Source organism: Amaranthus tricolor, chromosome 7 (genome assembly GCF_026212465.1).
Source record: "Amaranthus tricolor cultivar Red isolate AtriRed21 chromosome 7, ASM2621246v1, whole genome shotgun sequence".
NCBI lineage: Eukaryota > Viridiplantae > Streptophyta > Magnoliopsida > Caryophyllales > Amaranthaceae > Amaranthus > Amaranthus tricolor.
This window is the reverse complement of record NC_080053.1, coordinates 4,082,370-4,107,452: the sequence shown is the minus strand read 5'-3', so window position 1 is coordinate 4,107,452 and position 25,083 is coordinate 4,082,370. Positions and strand designations below refer to the sequence as shown.

Sequence of the window (25,083 nt, the reverse complement as noted above, 5' to 3'; positions counted from 1 at the left end):
TATTATATTTTATATTATTGTGATTTAGTTTCCTTAAGTTTAATATTTAGTAATATTTCGTTTTCTTATATTACTCATTATTATCTATTACAAACCAAGTATTCAAAACCCAAATCAGTCTTAATTCCTCATTATGATTTTCTACATGGTATCAGAGCCGTAAGGTTTTCATAGCCGGAAAAACTATTAATATTTTATCATTGATCATAATCGATCAAAATCGATCCAAATAAAAACCAAATCAAAACAAAAACAATCAAACCAAACCAAATCAAAAACAAAACCAAACCAGAACCATGATTTCATGGCACAAATGGAACAAATGTTCCAACTTTTTCAAAAAATGACCCAAAAACTTGAACAACCAATCCAAATTGAAAAACTAAACTATCAAAATTACAACTCGTGGTGTACACAAATGAAAAAAGAAATCGGTGGTCGAGGGAGGCTCAACCATATCACCGCCATCTCTCCATCCACCACAAACCGGCAATGTGTTCAAAATGATTGTACGGTGATCACATGGATCATCAACAATATCAACCGAGACCTTGTAGAATATTTTCTTGACTACACTACCTCCGCTCGAGATTTATGGACAAAAATTCACTTCATTCTCGAACCCATTCCGCTACCTCCCATTGATGAGACCATTTAGCGTGAGGTCGCAAGGGGGAGAAATATGGTAGAAAAGACATCATCAAAATTTAATCCCTCAGAAAATCAAAAACCAGAAAAAACAAACCAACACCAAAGTTTAAAAAGAAAACTCAAAAATTCTCAACAAAGGTACGGGTAATTTGCTAGGTGTCACTGATTCTACTACCACCACAATTCATGTTGAGTTGAAGGCCGAAAATAATGAGAAGAAAGGACTTAATTCTAATGAGGAAAATAGAGAAAGAAACAAGAAAAATGAGGGGCAAAAAATACCGACAGCCACCACCTGAATATAGATAGCCACCATCGGAGTTTAGATAGTAGTGGCCGAAATTCGGAAAACAAATTTGGAGGAGCCATTAATGGTAGAGAATTAATTTGGGAAAACAAATTTCAAATCTCAAGAAAAGTAAGAAAAGTGGTAATTGAGAAAGAATGTGATGTATTTAGGGCAATAGGAAACATTTAATATACTTGCTTTTGTAGATACAAAAAACAAAAACCAAAAATTCAAAAAGAAAACCTACCTAAATTACTCACCCATGACTAGGGGTGAAAGTTCGGTCTACGGTTTGGACTTTCATCAAAACCAAATCGAACCATATTTTATTCGGTCTCCATATTTTCTAACCAACACCAAACCAAATTAGTTTCTAGACCGAACCGCATTTTATATGTTTAGACCGAATCCAAACCGCCAGACCGAATTAGGCCGAAATTTTTTTTAGGCCGAATAACTATTTAAACTACAATTACAATAATTAAGACAATAGCAAATCATACAAGATAATAATAGAAATAATGTCTTACAAAGTCATTCAAAATAACAAATCTTGCAAAATAATAAACAAAGTCTTGTAAAATACAAAAAAAGCCTTCCAAATCACTAAACAAACTAACAAAGCCATCATATCATATACATTAATCATCAATTTCAATTGTCTCTGGAATCATCCCATCCTTTTCATCAACAATTGACATCTTCATCAACTCTACAAGTTATGAAAAACAAACAATTACAATTTATATGTGATATATTGAAACTAAATTAATAAATAAATAAAATTTACCTTCTTCAATGTGCTCTACTTCTTCCATGTGTTCTTCAAAAAACACCGAGATAGGAGATGAACGTAACCAATCTTGAGAACAAACAAGACTTTGAACCGTCGTAGGAGCAAGGGAACTCCTAAACAGATCAAGAACCCTCCCACTTGTGCTAAATGCACTCTCCGATGCCACAGTAGATACGGGGACTGCTAGTACATCACGTGCTATCTTTCCCGTAATAGGAAACCTACTACAATTAAACTTCCACCAACCTAAAATATCAAAGTTCTCACAATCTTCTTTGGTATCTTCATCTAAATATTTCTCCAACTCAAGTTTCAATTCACCCTCTTTCTCATATTTCTGTTTCTTCCACTTGTTTTTCAACATCTCAAATTTTTTTGTGAGGCAACACAAGCATTATCATCTTTACTAGTAGCTGAAATTTCTTCTTTATGAACATCATTAGAGTGTGAACCTCTATACTCCTCAAATAAAAGAAACAAAGCTTCCTTCACCTTTTTTGCAAGTGAATTCCCAACACTTGAACCATAAACCTCAACTAACATCCACTCAACATACTCAAGTTTATAACGGGGATCAAGTACCACAGCAACAAAAATCAACAAATTAATTTTTTCAAGATCACCCCAATATTTATCATACTTATCCTTCATTACACTAGCCATTAGAGACATTGCTATATCATCAGAATCAATTAAATCTTTCAAAAGAGCAAAAATATTCACAAGTTCGTGAAAAATATGTTTGCAGTTACATATAAAGAGCCAGAAACACGCAAAGTAAGATCGTAAAAGCTTTCTAGAAACTGACAAAACCTTCTAACATTATCCCAATCAGCAATTTCAGGTTTACCCTTTCCCTCTCTATCCTTTAACTCACTAGCATAATAGGGATCTTCTTCACAATACCTCTCAAATACATCCTCAAGAACAAGTGCAGCCTCTAACATGAGATAGGTGGAATTCCACCTTGTACAAACATCAAGACATAACAACTTTTTAGTTATAATCTTAGCAGCTACAATACACTTTTTAAACTTTAACAACCTTGCAGGAGATTGTTTGATAAACCTCACTGCTTGCCTAACACGCACAACAGAATTATCCACGTGTTTCATTCCATCACTAACAACCAAATTTATGATATGAGTAACACAACGCATATGAAGAAAACGACACTTAAGAATTCCAGTTTTCCAAGCATTAATTTTTTTCTGCATATTGCCTATAGCCACGTCATTTGAACTAGCATTGTCAACAGTTATGCAAAAAATTTTCTCAAGATCCCATTCAATTAAACATTTCTCAATTGCCCTACCAATTTCATCACACTTATGACTAGAGACAGGAATAAAGTTTAATATTTTTTTTTGTAATTTCCAATCATTATCTATGAAATGAGCAGTTAAGACCATATAATTAATTTGTTGCACAAAAGTCCATGAATCAGTGGTTAAAGATACTCTAGAGTCACAACTCTTTAAAAATGATTTTAACTTTCTTTTTTCAGTTAAGTATGTTTCATAACAATCTTTTGCTACAGTAATCCTAGATGGTACATGAAACCTAGGCTCCATTAGACTACAAAAATACTTAAATCCTTGGCCTTCAATAAACTTAAAAGGCAACTCATCAACAATTATCATATATGACAAACCTTTTCTAAGCTTTCCTGCATCAAACTTATGAACAACTAAGCCACAAGAAGCACCCCCAGTTTCTTTAGCAACTTGAAATGAAAGCAAACTTTGTTTAGACTTAGAGTCTTTAGGAACATTGTAAGGATACTTACGACACTTTGAAATGTGTGCCCACAAAGTGCTTGTTCCATTCCTCTTACTATTGTATTTGTATTGAATTGCACAGTATTTGCATTTGGCTTGCAGTCCAGATTCTGTTTCAATCTTTAAGAAGTGATCCCATACGCCGGAATGATCCTTCATCCGCTTTCGAACAGTGCCAATGGTTGCTTTAGAGGCCGTTGAGGTCTCTGTTCCAGCAGTATCAATTTCTGGGTTTGACATCTTGAAAAAGAACAATAGAGCATATATTAAATCGAACCCTAAACACTTAAAAACATAGATTAATCAAAAAATTAAATCGAACAAGCAAAAATGGAAGAACATGAAAAACAAAGATTAAACACAAAAAACCCTAAATCGAACCCTAAACGAACACATTAAAACCAGAAAATTAAACACAAAATTAAATCGAACAAAAAAAAATGGAAAAAGACTTACTTGGACGGTTGGACCGGCTGGAGAGGAGTGGCGTACTGGCGTGAGGCGTCGACGTCGGCTTCTGGTGGGCTTAGGCTTAGGGTTTTCAGGAACTTAGAATTTAGAAAGTGAATGAAAAAAAGGGAACGGCGGGAGGGAGACTGGGACTCTGGGAGAGAATGGAAAAAAGGTGAGTGTTGGTAAGGGTTTTTGTTTTAGGTTTTAAAATTACGGTCTTACCCTTAATATTTCGGTGTTCGGTCTAGTAATGCGGTTTTCGGTTTTTAAAAATTCCAAACCTAATCCAAACCTAATTATTTCGGTTTTTAAATTTACAAACCTAATCCAAACCAAATTTAAAAAATCACCAAACCATATTTGTTATTCAGTTTGGTCTGTTTTGGTTTGCGGTTTTTATCCGAATAAGTTTCACCCCTACCCATGACCCACACCTCAGATCTCCCACCCAAATCTTACTTAATATTCCTTCTTATAAAATCCACAAACCCAAAGTCCAAGTCTTTGACCCAAATAATAAAATAAACCAACCCGTTTTATTTCATGGCCTTTTATCTAAATCCAAAAAGTTGAAAATCAATTATGAAAAAATGCGGAAGAGATTATCAACATTTCATTTGTAAAATTAAAAGATTAACTAGCAGATTTTCTGTTCAAGGCAATTGGCTCTTAAGCGTTGAAAAATATTTTTGGCAAGTTCGGTCTCGGTGATCCCAAGACCAAACTTGAGAGAGAGTATATGAATGTAGAATATTAGTATAATATTATATTTTATATTTTATATTTTATATTATTGTGATTTAGTTATCCAAATCAGTCTTATTTTTGCATTATGATTTTCTACAAATTATTATTCAAAAATAAAAATAATATAAATTAAGTGAGACAAATCAAAATGAAACATGCTTTAAATTAATTGGGACAAAGGGAGTAATTTTATGCATCATTTTTTCTTGGTCCCCAAGTATTTGAAATTATAACTGGCAGCAGCCACAATTTACGTGATGCACAAGCCAAGCACAACCCCAAAATCATCTATCCACTATAAATACCCAAAACTTAATTCAAATTTGTTATACAAAAATCTTTTCAAAGTCTGATTGAAAGCAGCAAGATGGCAATAAGGTCAATCAGAGATCCAGAGAAGCAAGCAAACCGACCGCACCACAAGCAGAAGGATCACCCTAAAGAGCGTCGTCGTGTACATAATCGCAACCGCGAAATTGTCGTTTACCTCGACGACTTGCATTATTACTGCGACTGCAACGACAACGACGATAATGTGAACCACCCTTCTTCACCCGCAACATTTGAAGATAATGAAGAGAAAAAGAAGGAGATCAATAAACATGTCGTAAAGAGGTTGAATAAATCTCCAAATTCGCCATTTAGTAAAGTTAAAACTCAATATCTTAACAAACAACGTCAACTTGTTGATCATCTTTCCAATTTTGTTATTTCACAAGATTTTTAGTTCATTTCTAAATCTTAGGTTTTGTTTTTTTTTATTTTGATTAAACTCTCGGCCTCAGGATTATTATATTGTTGTTTAGCTTTCATGTGAAGTGCTTTGTAATTTCTTTGTATTTGATTAGTGATTGTAGTTTGCAACTTTGTGAATCATGTCTTCTTCCTTGTTTATGAATAAATGAATTGTTAGCTTTTTACTTAAATCAATTGTTATATGCAAATTCTACTTAAATGTTGTGAGATGGAGTCATCTTAAGCTAGAGAAATCAGAGAAAATAGCATGAACAAGTAATGGATAGGACTGGTGTATTGAGCATATAATAAAAACAGAGGAAAAAGGCAGCGGTAAGGCAAGTGGGTCAAATAGTTATTTTAAGATATAACTTAAATAATCGAATTGTTTTTCTGTATATATATTTACACACAATTACGACTAAATAAAATAATACAAACACATTTCTTAAGCTCAAACAATATTGAATTTGGGGTGATAAGTTTGAGGGATCAAGGTTAATATCCAGAAAAATAAAACTAATATTATATTTGAATAACATTTTAGAAAGGTGAGGAAGAGAAACAAAAGGGAAGATTATTGAATTTCCTATCAAATCTTTCAAATGTGGGAAGGATTTGTTAGAATATTTTATTCATATTTTTACCATTGTTATTTGACTCATTTAGGTTGAGATTTTGTGCAATTGTCAATTGTGCTTGTTGTTATTATTTATTAAGATGGTACGCTTGGTTAAGTGTTTTGGTGTTTTTGTTTGTTCCAAATAAAATTTATTTTAGTTTATTTTCATAATATTTTATTACCTTAGTTATCTTGTAATATTAGGGTAATATTCTGTTTTCTAGATTAGTTGTTTACTTAGTTATCTCCTAACAGTTGTGTTGGAGTTTTGGTGTGACTTTGAGTACACCAATGGTGTATGATGAGGTTGGTGGTGTGTGGATGTGTGTATGATGATGTGGGAGTCATTATAGACTTTCTAATGAGCCGCTCGACCCACACTGTGGAATGCTCGATCGACTCAGTTGGCTCGAACAGATCAGTGAGCATTCTGATCTGCTGCTCGACTGGAATAAAAACCGCTCGACCAAGGCCATTTTGCTCGACCGGTCGAGCGAGGGTTCAGAATGCACTCTGTTTTCTTGCGTGATAAGTTTTACGGGAATGTTTTAATGTGGGCCTTTACCCAATTGGTATACGGCTACTACTATAAATAGGAGTCTCATATACTCACTTTAATGTTGATTCAAACCCTAGCTAAACACAAACCCATCTTCTTTATCTTCTCCAAGTGTAATACTTCTTTGTAAGAAATCTTGAGAACTCCATTGTTTCTTCACATAATCAAGCAACTAACCACCACCGAGGACGTAGCCCACATTGGGGTGAACCTCGTAAATCTTTTGTCTTATTGTTTCTCATTGCTTATTATTGAAGTGTTGTTTACTTGCATTGAACACCCTTGCCATTGGTCTTGGGTGTATTCTAGGGATAAAGATTGATACTTTAGACCCTAGTGTGTTTGTTTTATCAATTGGTATCAGAACTTAAGGCTTTTGTTGGTGTTTGGGAGTGTTCAAGAGTGCAAAACTTATGGAAACATGTCTTCAATGAAGCTGGATATTGAGAAGTTTGATAGGAGTGTAAACTTTGGCTTGTGGCAAGTCAAGATGAAGGCAATCTTGATACAAAATGGGGTGCACAAGGCTCTTGAAGGTGAGACAAGAAACCCATTGGAGTAAGTGAAGAAAAATGGGAAGAAATGAATGCTTAGGCTCTATCGGCTATTCAGCTATGTCTCTCAAATGAAGTTTTGAGAGAACTTGTGAAGGAGACTACCTCTAAAGGGATATAGAAGAAGTTGGAGTCTCTTTATATGGCAAAGAGCGTGACCAACTGGCTACTCTTGAAGAGTAGACTCTACGATCTCCGATTGAAGGAAGGTAAATCCCTTAAACCCCATCTTGATGAATTTTATTCCATTGTCATGGACTTGCAAAATATTGATGCATGTTAAACTTGATGATGAGGATTTGACTATTTACTTGTTGTGTTCATTACCACCTTCTTACAAGCACTTTAGGGAGACCTTGCTCTATGGTAGAGACAATTTGAGTAGTAATGATGTTAAAAATGCGTTGACCCAAAGGCACTTGATAGATACACAATTGTCAAGTAAGTCATCTAGTACCTCAAATGATGGCTTGTATGTGAGGGGTATAGCCAATGATAAGGGTTCTACTTATGGTAGTGGTAGCAAAGGTAAAAGTAGGTCAAAGTCTAGAAGTTCAAACAAAAACAAAACTTGCAACTATTGCAAGCTTAAGGGTTACAGCAAGAAAGATTGTTGGAAGTGAAAAAAGAAGCCTTCCAATGATGAGGAAAGGTCTAAGGAGGGCTCTAGTAGTGCCGAGGCCAGCTATGTGAATGATAGCGATGATGGTGGGTGAGAATGAATGGATTCTTGATTCCGGGTGTTCTTTCCATATGACACCCAACAAGGGACTATTCACTACCTATGAAAAGGTAGATGGAGGGAATGTCACTATGGGCAATAATGCAACTTGCAAGATTGTCGGTGTTGGGAGTATTCAAATAAAACTGTTTGATGGTATGGTGAGAACTTTGTCCGATGTTAAGCATGTCCCCGAGTTAAAGAAGAACTTGATTTCATTGGGTGCTTTAGACAAGAATGGTTGTAGGATTGCTTATCAAGGTGGAGTGTTGAAGGTCATAAGAAAAAATCATCCGGTTTTATGAGGCCTAATAAACCCAATACCCATTTAAATAACCCATCACACGTGACCCATAATTTTGGTTTCTTTTGTAAACCCATTTCTTCCCGGTGGATATTTGATTGCGGGGCCACAGATACTATAACATTTGACCCTCGTGATCTTTTATCTACCAACCCAAAAACTCGTATTTATATTCAAACGGCCAATGGGGAGTTTGTGGATGTTGATCAATCTGGGCTTGTTACTATCTCTTCATCTCTAAAATAAAAAAAATTGTCTCTTAATTCCTAACTTGTCTCATAAACTGCTATCTATTTGTCAATTGACTAGGAAACTTAACTATACTGTGCTTACGTCTTTGTCTGGTGTGTGGTGCAGGATGCTGAGACAGGGAAGATTATCGGGTGTAGTACTGACGAGGAGGTCTGTACTATGTGGATGAGGCGATTCAGAAGGGTTATACTTTGCTTGCTCATGGGTCCCCTGATCATCAGTTCTAGACTTGGAAAACTTTTTTAATACCCATGGTCTTATTCACCAAACTTCTTGTCCACATACACCATAACAAAACAGAGTCGCTGAACGAAAAAATCGTACTCCTTAAAATCAGTCGAGCCCTTATGTTTGAAGCCCATGTTCAATCCTACTTCTGGCCAGAGCAGTTGCATTTGCCACATACCTAACTAACCGACTATCCACTAAATCACTCAAATTCAAAACCCCTCTTGAAACCCTCCATAGCTATACTACCATCCCATCTTTTAACTCCTTACCCCCCCCCTCCCGGGTCTTTGGTTGTGTAGTCTATGTTCATCTAGCCAAACCTACTAGAAACAAACTTGAACCCCGTGCTGTTAAGTGTGTTTTTGTGGGCTATGATGTCAATCAAAAGGGATATCGTTGCTTTGATCCAATTCAGAATAAACTCTACACCACTATGGGTTGTGACTTTTTTGAGAACTCTTATTTTTACCCCAGCTCCGTCCTTAAGGGGAGACTATATGTGATGACTTGAGCTGGCTTATACATCCTATAACTATTGATCTGGACCCCAAATAGCAAGTAAGTAATCCCACCGACATTGCCACTGAAGACATAGTGCCTCCTTCTCCTCAGGCTTCCCCTTCCTTGTCTGATGCATCTAATGAACAAGAAGTAATCCCTGATTCTCAAGAGGTATTAACTGAACCTGAATCCTTAAATGATGCTTGTAATGATGTATCCAGTGTTGTTGAGTCATCATGCAGATATGAATTACCTCCTAAAAGTACAAGGGGCATTCCCCCTAGGAGGTATGATCCAGATTTTGAAGCACAGAGGTCTCGATACCCTATCAACCAAGATGATATTGGTAATTTGGCACAGACAACAGTTGCCTTCATAGCCTCTTTATACTCAAGCTCCATTCCTCGCAATACTGAAGAGGCCCTCCAAGATTCGAATTGGCGAGAAGCAATGAAAGATGAGATCTCAGCCCTTAAGAAGAATAGTACATGGGTTAAATGTATGCTACCCAAAGGGAAGAGAACTATGGGTTTTAAATGGATATTCACAATAAAGTTTGGGTATAAGCAAAGTAATTCTGATCACACACTGTTCTTGAAGAAAGGAAACAATCAGATCACGTGCTTGATTATTCATGTCGATGATATTGTCATAATTGGGAATTATGAAGAAGAAATCAGTGGCCTTAAGAAGAAATTGTTCATGGAGTTTGAAATGAAGGATCTGGGGAACTTGAAATATTTTATTGGGATTGAGGAGTTCTGGCCGAGAAAGGCGATCTTCATTAAGCAAAAGAAATACATTCTGGATCTTCTAGCTAAAATTGGGATGCTTGACTGTAAACCAGTTGAACCACCAATCGTAGCCAATCATAGACTTCAAACAATACAAGGGGAAGAACCAGCTGACAAAGAGAAGTACCAGAAATTGGTAGGGAAACTCGTCTACTTGTCTCATACTAGACCTGATATCTCATATGCAGTTGGAGTTGTGAGTCGATTCATGCATCTACCTCAGATACCGCTGTCATAAGAAATTTGAGATACCTGAAGGGTACAAGTGATAGAGGGGTCTTCTTTGGAAAGAATGGTCACCTAGACCTCATAGCTTATACAGATGCTGACTGGGCAGGTGATCGAGATAGTAGGAAATCAAGTTCTGGATACTTCACTCTCGTAGGAGGAAATTTGGTTACTTGGAGAAGCAAGAAGTAGAAAATAGTGGCACTATCAAGTGCTAAGGCAGAATTCAGAGGTGTGGCCAAAGGGATAACGGAGATACAATGGCTCAAAAAACTCTTATGTGAACTGAACTTTCCACCAACAAAAACATGAAAATTATTCTGTGACAACCAAACAACTATCAATATCTCAAAGAACCCAGTTCTACACGATCGAACAAAACATGTGGAGATTGATAGACACTTCATAAAGGAGAAACTCGAGAAGAAAATCATCAAGCATCCCACACGTGAAATCTGAGGATCAACTAGCTAACATTCTCACAAAAGTTATTACAGCCGAAGTCTTTAAGAGTACTTTATCAAAGTTAGGGGAGTGTCAAAATATACGTGTATATTTTAGTTTATTCTCATAATATTTTATTACCTTAATTATCTTGTAATATTAGGGTAATATACTGTTTCCTAGATTAGTTGTTTCATTGGTTATCTCCTAACAATGTATAAATTAGAGTTGTAATATTCATGAAAGGTAATACAAACACAGTATTCACCCTAAACCTATCTTAATTTTCGCTTAATCTTTTCTTCAATACAAACACAAATTGAATACGTTGTTTGGCACATACGCTACTCACATAACCCAGAGGCTCAAGGAAACGAAGTCCTGATGAGCATAGTCAAGAAAGTAAGCCGAGAAGGTGTCAAAGCAAGCTATTCTAAGCCCACTCGATCAAAATAAGAATAAGGTTGAGCCAAGACGGCTCGACTATATAGGGCTTGGTTTTCAGAAACCAAGAAGACATGATTTAGAGGTTGCTCGAACAAAACAACCTAAGTGCCTCTAGTCAAGTGATCGAATTGCAGCTCCACTTCTGCTAAGAAGACATGAATAGGTCATGTAGTTTGGCGGTCAAAGAGATTATCGATTTTACAAACTATTGCGTAGGACCATATCACCTATTCCTTTATACGCTCTCTACTCTGCAATTATAAGGCACCACCACTACTTGCCATCTGATTGGAGCTTAAAAAATGAAAGAACCATCAGAAAGCATCTCTTTACACATCAAATTACTATTATTCTAAAATTTCCTTAGTGCTTACTTATTTTAGATACTTTTCCTATAAGTTCTTTATAGCAATCTGGACTTTCAATCCTATATTAAAATTTTCATTCTCAAACATCCAAATTTGTTTACTCCAAGAGTGAAGAGTGTATTAGGTATATATGATTATTATTGAAGCTTATCAATGAAGGTTATTTGAATTGATCATCATCCATTTATTGTTCTTCCTTGGATTAAATCTACTTTCTCCTATTTATTGATTTTGTTTTGTCATTATTGTTAAGTAATTTCAATTTGAATCATGAACAGAGGCGGAACCAAAATTCTAGGAAAGTGATTGCACAATATTATTAAATATGTACTTTAAAGCACGATAAAATTAAAATTTAATTTTTGCATCAAATCGATTAAGCATGAGATAGAATGACGCATATAGAACATAAAAAAATAAAGTAAAACTCCACTAACTTGTTAGCCGTTATCGTATATGAAAATAAAGAAAGCATCTTGAATCTAACAAAAATATGCACTTGATTGTTTTATCGACTGATTTGCAAAAGCCCAATCTTAGGTTTTATCTATTTTTTTTTACTGAAATAAACTTATTATTATAACTTATTGAATATGTTTTTATTTTATACTCTTTCCAATTCACATTAATTGTCTCATTTGGTTTTTACACTTTGTCTAATGCACTACTTCAATTTTAAATATCATTAAGTTGTGCATGATTAAAAATTATAAAAATAATAAGATTCACTCTTATTGTCTCATTTGGTTTTTACACTTTATTTGATGCATTAATTCAATGCAAAATATTTCTAATTGTGCATAATTAAAAATTTTAAAAATGATATTAATAAAATTTACATTTAGAAGAATTAAATAATATTTCACTTGATTATATTGTAACAACTAAATTAAAAATAAAATACAAATTAAGAGTGATCGTTGAATAGTGTAAAAAAATCAAATGGAAAAACTTATCAAACTTGAAAGGAGTATAATACATGTAGTGTTTTAAAAATTTCAAGTGGCGTGCATTTAAGGTATAATGCACAAGAGCAGGCCAGTTTCTGAACTTTCTGTGGCCTAGGGGAGAAATTAGAAATAGGGGCCCTTATCGCTAAAAAATTTTCATTACTATCCTTATAATGTTTTTCACTGGATCCATGAAAAGCTAAATTATTCTGTGATTTTATATTTATTGAATTTGTTTTTTTTTTTTCACAACAAGATGTATATTTTCGTGGCAATATTATTATAATATATTAGTCATAAATTCTTGTATGAGACGGTCTCACCATGCCTCATACTTGGATTAAATAGCCTAATAATAGAAACTTTTAGCTTATGCATTTCTTGTTTTGAGGTCGTCTCCCTGTGAGATGGTTTCATACAAGACAGACTGATTAATAATATAAGTAAAATCAAAATGGAGCAATATAACCTGATTCTTAAATACTGAGTACCAAGCTCTCCCAAATTGCAATCCTTTAATTCAATGATCCTGAACATTACATGCCAATAATATTCCACTATCACTCTTAATTCTTTAATTTTTAAATTTTTTTTTTTTAATATTTTAATATAAATTTAAACTTATATAATTTCTGAAATATGGGGCCCTAGGCCTTTGCCCACCCGCCCCGGGCGTAATACGGCTTTGCACTAGAGTGAACATATGTTATAAATACATGTTCGCTTACTCTGACAAGTAAAACGCAACAGTTGGTCTTCTGAGTGACATCACTCAGGCCCATTCCATTAAAGATTAATGTCTACTTATCATATACTTAATGTCTACTTACCTTATCCTGAATGTCTATTTATAATATCTTTAATGCCTACTTATAATATCTATAAAAGCCTACTAACAGTATCTAACATCTACTTATATCATTGTTAATGCCTATTTACCGTATCCTTAATATCTAATTACAATATCCATAATGCCCGCTTACTGTTTCTTTTATAATATCCTTAATGCCTAATTAGATTATTCCTAATGCCTACTTGCCGAATCTTTAAATCCTACTTACAATGTCCTTAATACTTACTTATAGTATCCTTAAATGCCTATTTACAGTGTCCTTAATGCCTACTTACATTCGCTAAATACTTACTTACTTCATTCTTAATACTTATTTATAATATCTTAAATACCTGCTTAAGGTATCTTAAAACCCCACCGACTAAGCGTGTGGTACTTACTCTACATTTTCCTTTTTTTAAAAAAAAATATGTAATGAGTCAGCTCAATTAGAGATGATCGTAAAGGTATTGTCTCTAAAAACGCATTGCCTCTCAAAAACGCAATTATCTTAGTAGTCTTTAGTGCTTGGAAATTGGAATGTGTATTTACGCTCAAATTGGACGCGAGTTCAATCCTAGGTAACAACAAATTTTTTCAATGTTTTTGATGGGGTTGCCATCCTCAGACACCCATGAAGTCAAGTTGTGATTATTCTATATCAAGTAGTGCATGCCAAGTTTTTATAAAGTTTGTTACTACGACTTACGAAACCTGGTCGAGAAAATACTCGTGAGCAATGGAAGAATCTTGAAGCCATAAATTAATTGCAAATAGTTGGTTGAAGTATATATATACTTATTAAAAGATTAAGATTAAGGTTTAGGAAACAAGGAAGGACTGCTAAAAAAATAACAATTAGAACAATGCTTTAATTGCAAGCTGAACAAAATAGTATTGTTATTGTACCTAAGTCACTCAAGTGGTAAGATTAAAGGATACCTTTTTTCTGATAAATCACGCACTAGCCCTCAAAAGAAAGAAAAGATGCTACTTGTATTTAATGCACCGATGTGTGACTAGGGTTGTTTCTGACCCTAAGCAAGGTAGGCATTTACCTAGAGCCCAAAGCTAGAAAATACCCTAATATTTGAAATTTTTAGTTAATGAAGTTGACAATTAAAAAAATTTGCACTTTATGTTAAGTATATAACCCTTCTAAGCTACATTTATAATGATAATTATAATATGTACGATTTATTTTTGATATTTTGCCAAACACATGTTAAAAGTTTAGAATTGGTTTTCTATAGAGAAGACCTATTTAATTCTGTTTGCCTAGCGCCTATAAAATGCCTGAAACAACACTGGCAAGAGGGCCTGTCCTTGAGGCCCATCCAAAAAATTAGAAAACGATGCTTTAACATTTAGTAAAGAGTCTATAATAATATATTTAATAATTAAGGACCCGTACTTAATATTTAGCCCCAGGTTTCCAAAATCTCCGAGTTGACAGTGCGACCAATGAGAAGTTGCCACATCATGGTATGCAGCTGACTCTACAAGGATGGTGTCTAGTGATTGATAACATTACAGTTAGAAGGACATTTGAAACATTCCTCGGAACTTCAAATGATAAGACATAAATACCCCATAATGACATTGTTTTCCAGGTATCTAATCTTCAATAGTTCAAGCATTGCACTATAAAATATTTATTGAATTTCAAGCAATGCAACATTTGACCAATTGCATTTAATTAAGTTCCAATCATTCATTTGAATATTGCAAACACATTTATTCTACACGAGAAATGAAGAATTTTATCACTTAATTTAGGCCTCAGCCACATAAAAAAAACCTAATATAAACTCTGAATGCTAAGAGTCACTATGCATTTGGACAAGAGTTTATTAGGCAATCATTTGGAACTCTCATTGACTTTGGCGTCAAAAAAGATCCCCAAAGAATCACTTTGGCCTTCCTAACCCTTGTTACTTATACAAGAAGTAAAACATCTAGGTGGTCTTATTGCAAGAAAGACAAGATAGAAAAAAAAAACCTATACACCAATAAATCTCTCATGAGGCAATTACCTCACTAACTCTGACTTAAAGACATAATTAATTGTCTCCAGTTCATAATAGGAATATTTAATTCATTTTAATGTAGATTTTTATAATATCACTTTTTATAATATTTGACCAATCATAATTAGAGACTTCTATTTTATTAGAATAGGAGGGAACCATGTACACAAATTTATTTCTTGAATTCATGAGTATATATTTTTCTATGGACGAGATATATTGGATATAATGATGATGATATTTTCGTGCACTAAGAGTATTACTAAATGAAGACCTTTCCAATAAAAAAGTATTACTAAATGAAGAAATAGGTCATTGCTCCATCCAAAAAATAAAAGTACTACTGTATTAAAAAAAAACTTTAAAACTCAAATTCTTGTATAAGACAGTCTCACCGTGATGTGTGTTTCATACTTAGATTAAATATTTTAATAATAAAAACTTTTAGTATCATAAACTTTTTATATGATATCGTCTTAGAATGAGACTGTCTAAACAAGAGGGGTTAAACTTCAAAAGGATGATGAAGATGATGATAAAAAGCAAATTTTTCTGGCTTTATGGATCCTCGTGGTTTAGTGACTTGGTCCAAAAGGTGAAACCCTTATTTATTTATTTTTTTTCTTTTAAATTAAAGCTTTGATTCACGCATTCAATCATTTTTCACCAACCCCAAACAACCGCTCCTCTCTCCCGCTCCCATTGTCATGTAAATATTACTGTCTCTTTTGTTAAATAATGTTCTCATTTATCATTTTTTATAGTTTTATTTGTTATTTCTATGTAAATTTTTTATATTTTCATCAAATAATTTTATTTATATATAACTCTTAATTTTATTGGACAAAATTATCCTTACATTTTTATAAAATTTCAATATTTTATTCTTGTGGTCCCTACATGTTTCTACGACAGTCAGCATGCGGAGCACCACAACAAGTCAGAAGCCATTCAGCCAGCACCAGTGAACGACAATAGAGTGTGGTATGCAATTGCGAATCTGCGATAAGATTAGGGTTAGGGAGAATGGCGACTAGCGAGACAGACATTGATAGTAGGTGTCCATGTGACCGGTAGGTTGTGGAAGTTTTAGGGTTTTAATGTGAGTAAAGATTAGGGAGAATGGGAGAAAACATAGTGAATATCCCTAATGCATGTGCCACTTAGGGGCCAATATAAGTCTGCTCCTGTATGAAAGATAAAAAGAAGTGTATGAGAAGTGAAAAATGTAAATAAAATAAAATGCTTAAAGAAGGATAATGATATAATTATTTATTATGATTATTATGATTATTATTGTTTTGTTATAGAGAGTTTTAAGAGTATGAGAATATGAGAGATGAGGATAATGATGTGATCAGTTGTTCATAATTTTTTTTCATTTATTTATAATTTAGACAAAACCCAATTCTCACCATTACTTAATGTATATACCCACCTAATTAAAATTACAAAAAAATCCAGAAAGACAAAGGTTCCCAAAAATCTGCATTTTTAAGTGCATAATAAAGAGCATTATTATTGATGGCCACCTTTGGAAAGAAATAAAGCACTCCAATAAGAATGGTCGGCACATTCTTTCAAAATTGACACCTTAGATTACATAAATCAGTTGAAATAAGGCCAAAAAGGTCACCGACTCCAAACTAAAATAACCAACTAAAAACTTGGAAATCTCCTTTTTTTTAAAAAAAAAAAATATTATTTTCTTGGTTAATAGCAAATACAAGCAATATAGAACTACTTTCCCTTTTCTTGCCTTCAAAGAACTTCCTTCCTCAAGCACACCAAAAATCCAAAACCCAAAAGGCCAAAACCCAAATCCCCAAAAACAGGATTTCTTGGTTTGACAAAAATGGTGCAAAGAAAAGTGGCAAACAATAAACTTGGTATCCATGTTTATGATAGTACCCTTAAAATAGAGAAGAGGCAGGGCAACACCAAGACCTCCCTCCAAAACAATGATTATAAGACCAAAGGAGCTGATTTGAAGGTTAAAAGAATGAAGAAATCTCGATCGATCAAACGATCAGATGTTGAGATCAGTCTTTGTTCGTTACCTGAAAGCCATAAAGCACCTCGGCAACCCGGAGAACCACCTCCTCTTGTTACACCAAGCCCCAAGAAGCCATTATCACCATGTAAAACTCCTTGCAGCTATCCTAATTACATGAAGAGTACAAGCAGTTCAGAGGCAAGAATGGAGAAGAATGCTAAGGTGAGTAGGGTTTCAAGCATCTTAAAAACATCAACCAAAACATCAAGTTTAGAGAAAGTAAGAACCTTAACAAAGTCCCCTAGCTTTAAGCACACAAGAATATCAACCTGTTCATCAACCTTAAAAGATTCCAAGTTTCCTGCTTACCTTGAACTCAAGCCTGGTGCAACTGAAGCTGAAGGAAACTCGGTATTCAGAGTATGCCCTTATAACTATTGTTCCCTCAATGGTCATCACCATAAGTCTGCACCTCCTTTGAAGCGTTTCCTGTGTTCAAGACGGAGGGTGCTCAAGGGTAACAAGGTTAGTAGACCGGAAGTTCTTTCCCCTCGCAAGGGGAAGCATTCCGAGTGTGTAATCAGAGAAGCAGCAGACCAAGATGAGAATTTCTTTGTTGAAATCTATGTTCCAGATAAGGAAGTTGCTACACAGGTCTCTGAGAGCTTATCAGATGGACCATCCTCCAATATTGACTTTCAGTATGAGGTGGATCAAAGTGAAGACAGCAATTTTTCAGATATGAATATCATTCATAAAGAAGGTTATTCACCTACTTCTATTCAGAATCATTCATCATTTGGAAAAGATATGGAGGAGGAGAGCTTCCCAGGTGTCGGTTTAGATGAATTCTGTGAAAACTTGGACATAGAGTGGGAAGAAGGGCAAATACATATCATCAGTGGTAATGGAAAAATCTTGACTGAATGCGACAATACAAATGATCAAGATATACTTGGATTTGAGATAAGGAAAGGTTTTAGCGGGTATTTGGAAGAGTTCGACAACTACCCATCATATTTTCATGATGAAATCGCCGAGTTTGCATGTTTTAGTGATGCTGATTCTTCAAATGATAATGACTCCACCCAAATAGGTAATCTCTTTGTTCCATAATTGTTCACCATAGGCTTCCTGAGTTTACAGTTTCCTACACATGTACAGATGCACTATTCCAGTCTCTTAAAGATGCTTGATAATTTTGGAACACAAACATAGAAAGTTAGATCTATATTGGCAGATATAAGAGTAAAAAAATGCTTACGATGAAAAGAACTTGGGTTCAGAGTTTGAAGTTCGAGTCTCAAAGTTGCATATAGATTGTTGTAAATGATCTATTCTTCAAATCGATAATCATGGATTATTTCAGGTGAAAAGGAAATAGAACAGCCAGCCATGGCAGAGGAGAATAATGAAATTTATTCGTTACCAGATAATGAGGTGGCTGAAGGTAATTACATCCTGGCAAATGAAGCAACTATTAATGCTGCAATGCTTGAATATGAGTCCACAGATGAACATGATGAAATTTCCTTTGATCTCATAAAAGAAATTACAGAAGTTCAATGTGGAGACCTTGATTCCTACGAGGAATCATTTGTGTCAGATAGTGATACAGCAACCGAAGACAACAATGTAACAGGAGAAACCCTCAGAGAAGAAAATGCTGCTGAATTTGTCATGGAAGAAATGGAGGCAAATGAAGAAATGAGCAAAGTACCAGAAATAGCTAAAAATTTGGAAACTTCAGGTCTAAAAGGGGGAAGTTGCAATGCCAATGATGACAATCAAGGTGGTACTGATCAGAGTGAAGGTGTGACTTGTGTCAGTAAAAGTACACCAAAATCAGAAGGTGGAAGTGATTCCAGTGAGATCAAACTTCGCTCAATTCAGGATAATGTTGAAGCAGAACAATCAGACATGGAAAACTTCAATGCAACAGAAGCAGCAGAAGCACCACCAGCAGCCATAAACAAAAAGCAAAACGCCAGCAAAAACACTTCCCACAGTGGGGAATCTGATTCTAATCAGGATCTTGTCAACAGCTGCAACAGAATAAAAAGAGGGATGAGATGGAAGAAAGCAGATGAGGATGTTGAGAAAAAGAAAGAATTCAACCCACGAGAACCAAACTTTCTAGACATTGAACCTGACCCAGAAGCAGAGAAGGTGGATTTGAAGCACCAAGAGATGGATGCAAGGAAAAATGCTGAGGAGTGGATGCTTGATTATGCTCTGCAGAAAACATTGAACCAACTTGCTCCAGCAAGAAAGAAGAAGGTGGCATTACTGGTTGAAGCCTTTGACGCAGTGTTGCCAGAACTCAAGCATGAGTTTAGGAGAAATTCAGCAAATTTCACCTATGTAAAATCTATTCAAGCTTGCAGCTAATCAGCCTTTCTGAAGCTTACTGGAGAGCTACCTAATTAGAGCACTCTTTAACTAAATTATTAGCATTTTCCTCCACTTTGTTTATGATGCTTAAGCATATGTTGCTAAAGGACATAGTCATGTAGTAGTGGCTACCACAATTAGTATTTTAACTTGCAATGTCTAAACATTGTCTGTATATGGAGCTGCAATGCATCTACCAATCCTGGGATGCTGCAGCAAATTCAAGTTTGTTATTGTAGCTTGTATGTGATAGATTTGTGTGAAAGGCTTTCTTTTTAAGTTGTCTAACTCCTCTACGAGCTTCTTCTGAGATTTAGATTTTTGTTATACATGTTGCTTGTTTCAAGCAAGCAACCAAGCTAGACACATAGCATAGTCTTGCACTAATGAGAGAACAAGCATAGAAGGCATCAGTTGTTTATAGCGTTAATCTGCTAAAAAAACCTCTATAATATGATTGGATCAATTTCTATATTGCTTCTGTCCAATGAATGGCATCTTGAGAAATCAAATTAGAAAGTAGAGGTAACATTTGTTTTTAAACATCCAAAATAGTACATTCAACTGTCAAAGCGAAGCTGGGTAGATGTGATATTGTATCTTTACATCATTCTTGTTTACTACAAGTAATCTATGTAATGCTAAAACTCTCTCCATAGTATAAGCTACATATTACCTATTTGGGAAGCGAACGCTCTAAACTATATGATGTCTAGTGTCCTCTTACCCCAAAGAGGGGGAAATTAGACATGCACCAAGAAAATGGAAGCTTCCTATCATGTAATAAGCTGGAAAATGTATGCCCAGAAACCCTTAAATATGGACATTTCCATTACAACGCAGTGCAAAAGATATTCTCTTGCCACTTTCAGCTCTTATAATGCAATACCCACTTCTCAATCCCAATTTAAGGCACCCTGTATTTGTTTACTTTCAGTTGTACTGACTCATTGAGGAGTAAGTCCATTTTACCAAAGTAACTCTCCAGACCACTATGTTCAGAACCACTAGGACGAGTAGAAGCTTCCGATTCAATAATTTTGCTTCTTTCAGCTGATGCCCCTCGTTGGATTCCATCATTAAAGAGTTTTAACGCATCTTCATTTCCAATGGAATTCACAGCCTCACTCAAGTTCAGAAAATTTTCCCTCGTATCTTCAGATTCAACAAGTTTCAGCTGCAGGTCTTTCGGGATATGAGTGAAGGCACTACACCAAGGTTGTAGAGAAAAAGATAGTCAATATCCAAGACCTATTTTTATTGTTGCCTTCAATAGTTTTACGAATTACTATCTTAAACTCGGAATTTTTTTGAACGAGACAACAAATTATATGATATGTTGCACTCTTTTCACTCCAGCACATCAGTCTATTTCTCTTCTGACTCCACTTTCTATTACATTCTTTTCTCTCTCTATTTACTTATACTCCACAGTAAAACCATTTAAAAAAATTTGGGGATGAAGAAATAGGAACTGACCAAAAAATTTACTTAGGCATTCAGAAGATCAAGTTATTTATTAATATTCATATTTTACGAGAAAGATAATAAGAAATAAGAAAATGGCTTCTTAGACGTCTAAGAGACTAAGCAACTTATCTCAACTGAAGCTCTTTAGTCTTACCTGGTAAGACCCCTAACAATGCCCCATTTGTATCCGACCATCACCGACTCCTTGAAACCCTGATTAAAACCATCTTGAGCAGCATCATTTCTTCCTGCTGCTACACCATCCCGGTATCCAGCCTAGTAAATTATTAGAAAGTATATCATGTATTAAAAACAAGTAAGGTAAAGAAAGGTACATAGAAACCAGAAAAAATGAGAAGAACCAACAATGGATTATACATTATAAAACTCCTCACGCCTCCTTTTCCCTTCACGATCTAAATATAATGCTTCATCTGCTTCCTCATCATTGTCAGTCAGCCAATTTCCATCATCAGATAAGCTACCTGTATGAAGCTCAGCAACTAGCAAGCAAACATTTTCCATGATTCCATAGCTAGCAGACAACAATCATCATCGACATCATATTAACAAGTCACTTACTCTGGGAAACTAATGATTCACAAGCTTCTGCATTATCAAGAGCAGGGGCATCTACTAAAGATGATGACATAAGAACTACACGCTCCACCACGCAAGCTGCTCAATGTCAATACCCCCCAAAAAAAGTCAACACTGAAAGATAGTGGTGTAAAATTATAAGGGAAATTATTCACAACCACAAAACATAAAAACCGACCACAAAGTCAAGTCAAGATGTTTACCAACCTTCTAATTACTTAAATTGAAAAAAAAAATAAAAATTTGACCTTCAAAAATAAGGTAATAGAACAATTGATAACATTCTTGTTTAAAAGAAAATTATTTTACATAAAGTTATTTTCCTAGGTGATTAGACGGGCATTGACTTCAAATGATAAATAATCATAGTGGCTGAAGAGCATCAATGATGACCACAAGAGAGAAAAACAATTTCCTTTTTTGGATTAGCATTTCAAGAAAATTTACAAACATGGCTGCTAGGAACTGTATCCTTGAAAATTTTGAAACTAATCAATCACTTTACAATAACAATGTTAGAACATGACTCGAAAAACACAATGTTGCTCTAATGGAACCTTATTGGCTTCTATAAATTATATTGAGTGAAAAATGCCATATCTTTTTCAAGTACTAAAACAATAAGATCAAAATGACAAGTAAATAGAGACAAGGCTATTACTTATGATCAAAATTCTCACTTCAGTTATTTTTTGCAGTTCAACTAACAAATAAGGGTTCTCAAAAATGCACTATAAAAAAAAAACCAATATTACTTGCAAATTTAGAATTTTATTCACTAATGTAAAAAGAGATCATGGAAGAGGAAAAACCTAATGATAGTAAGGAATAACAGGGGTAAAATATAGGAGAACGCTAACACAAATTGGTTAGATTCCTCTAAACCAAAAAAAATAAATTTGCAATGGTTAAGAAATTAAATATGACAATGTAAGATCTGGAACATTAAGAATCTTCAATTTTTAAAGTCAGACTAATAGCTAACTCTAGTCAGACTAATAGACATAGCTAACTCTACTAAATGAGTTTGAAAGCCCTCTTAGAAAGAAAAAAAAGCCCGTAAAGGAAAATTAATTCAAAAGGTCACAACAGAGTTGTTTAGTAAATGGATTTTAGGATGGCTATTTGACTAGCTTTTAGCTTTTAGATTTTTGGTTGGTTAAAAGCAAAAAGAAAAAAGAAAAAAAAAAGTGCTTGGTAAATGGCTTGCATTTAAGCTAAAATGAAAGGGCGAGCTTTGCTAGCTTTCACAATAGATTTTGGCTAGTCAGCCCATTTTTCCTCTGATAAAGCCATAAGGATGTTACTAAACTTCTAAACAACTGGTTTAGACAAGTAGCTATGAAGCCAACAAAAACTACCAAAACTTTCAGTTGGTCAAACAAACCAACAAAATCAACAGACAACGACCAACAACCATTTGCAAAACAACCCCAATATCTAAACCAAGAAATTCATAACTAGCCTAATCTAACTGCAAAATGTAACAAAAAATTTCATTAAATACTATAACAAGTTGAAATTCCCTATTACAAGAACTTCAAGGTGACGTCACTATAAAATGATCCATAAACCAATTGCATGGAAGGTCACTTTACTTATTTGCTCATCTTTCTAAAAAAACAACTGAGGCCTTTTTGACTTTTCATATTTGAAAAGCTATATTAGCACAAATCATGAGGTAAACCCTTAAAGGAAGAACACAATGCTCCGGTTAACAAAGCGATCCGAATAATATTTCATAATTATTGTGCAATGGTAATGCAAAACCATTCAAAATTTTCAAGATGTTTCTTTTGAACTTGTTTGGACTTAGATACTTTTTTACCAATGGATTTCATATACAGTGGATATTAAGGGAAAAGGTCACCATTATTCTAAGTATTCAATTCAAGATGACCTCCTTTTGCACCAGATCGATCTTATTCGCATTTTATCAAGCTCCAACGGACCATTTGGTTTTTAGTATTGAATTATGGTAATAGGCAAAAATTATAATTTAATTTTCATGAAATGTGTTATATCATTCTGAAGATGAATATCTCATCTACAAACAAATATTTTTCTTCACACTTTTCCATTATCACCTAATGTTACCTTCATGAATGAGAATTAATTTTGTGAAGTTACAAAGTAACTAGAGTAAATTAATCATGCTCATAAACTTGGTCAAGTAATTTTAATTACCATTCCCATCATCTAATATCAACAACCATACGGGAAGCAAATGTCTGATGCAATATCAAATTTACTGATTTCAAGAATTTGTATGCTCAACTCAAATGCACAAAGCCATAAAAAATATGAATACAATTAACAAGTGACCAATTGGCCGCAAGTATAATATAATCACAGATAGTATAATATAATCACAGATACAGCAAATTGGCGGTTGGAGTTTGGTGACTTGAGGGTACCATGGTGACTGCATGATACATGTAGGAGTATGGGAACATAAGAGGTGTGTATGATGAGGAGTGAAGTCATAAGCTTTTTTGTGTGTACTGCCACTATGCTCGAACAAGGCAAGAACTGGGTGCCCCATGCCCTGAATGAGGCAGCACCAGAAAGTCAAGAAATGTATCTGGGATAGAGCTCGAACGAGTGGTCATGTGCTCAAATGAGCTCTTCGCCTCTACCTACTCTCTGCTTTGGTGTGCAAACTATTATTTCTATTTGTGTTGTGGGCTTTTGTCCCAACCATTGGGTTATTATTTCTAATATATATATGAGGTCCTTACACATAAAGCTATGTTGATTCCAACCCTAAACAAATAGCATAACTTCTCCGTTCCCTTCTTCTAGTGTGATAAACCATTGTAAAAGTTCTTTAAGAACTCCATTGATTTCTCTACTCATAATCAAAATTAACCTTGTAATCATTGTGTCTTGTTTATTTTGTATTCAGTTCTTATTGCATTTTGCATTCCTACTTCATTGATTAAATTTGTTTTACAAACTAGAGTCTTCATAGCTTCAATCTTTGGTGTCTTAGGATAAAGTTTGAATCTTTATACCCTAATCCATCATTCATTTGGCTAGCTACTACAATACTAATTCTACATGTATTCGCGAAATCTAAACAATCAAGTATAGCCAAGCCAATTCACAAAATTGATCCAGAAAAAAAAAAGGTGATGTCAATAACTTAAAAAAATACAATTACCATTGAATAAATTATTATTATTATTGATAATCCTAATTCAAACATGAAATTCAAATTCAAAGATCCAATTCATGTCACCAAATTTACCCAATTCAAAAAACCTAAAATTAAAACCCTGATTGCGTAATTACAAATAAAAAAGTAATATAAAAAAATTCAGTATCATTC

The 25,083-nt window shown here is 34.4% G+C and overlaps 2 protein-coding genes across 3 annotated transcripts in view; one reads left to right on the top strand and one right to left on the bottom strand.

The window, feature by feature from the left end:
• The first annotated feature begins 16,726 nt into the window (after window positions 1-16,726).
• On the top strand, window positions 16,727-20,222 carry LOC130818843 (calmodulin binding protein PICBP-like). The gene is made up of 2 exons (XM_057685081.1): window positions 16,727-18,381; window positions 18,655-20,222. Exons 1-2 carry the CDS (start codon window positions 17,145-17,147, stop codon window positions 19,674-19,676), a joined length of 2,259 nt encoding a protein of 752 aa, XP_057541064.1. The 5' UTR covers window positions 16,727-17,144; the 3' UTR covers window positions 19,677-20,222.
• Window positions 20,192-25,083, bottom strand: part of LOC130818844 (uncharacterized) — a 5,228-nt gene continuing 336 nt past the window's right edge. Inside the window, exons 2-5 of one of the 2 annotated variants that reach the window (XM_057685083.1) lie at window positions 21,732-21,863; window positions 21,528-21,652; window positions 21,304-21,425; window positions 20,192-20,887 (exon numbers count right to left, since the gene is read on the bottom strand). In XM_057685083.1, the coding sequence (XP_057541066.1) occupies window positions 20,587-20,887; window positions 21,304-21,425; window positions 21,528-21,652; window positions 21,732-21,801 (618 nt within the window). In that variant the 5' untranslated portion in view covers window positions 21,802-21,863 and the 3' untranslated portion in view covers window positions 20,192-20,586. The remainder of the gene's footprint in view (window positions 20,888-21,303; window positions 21,426-21,527; window positions 21,653-21,731; window positions 21,864-25,083) is intronic. The other variant, XM_057685082.1, reaches the window with a different exon arrangement.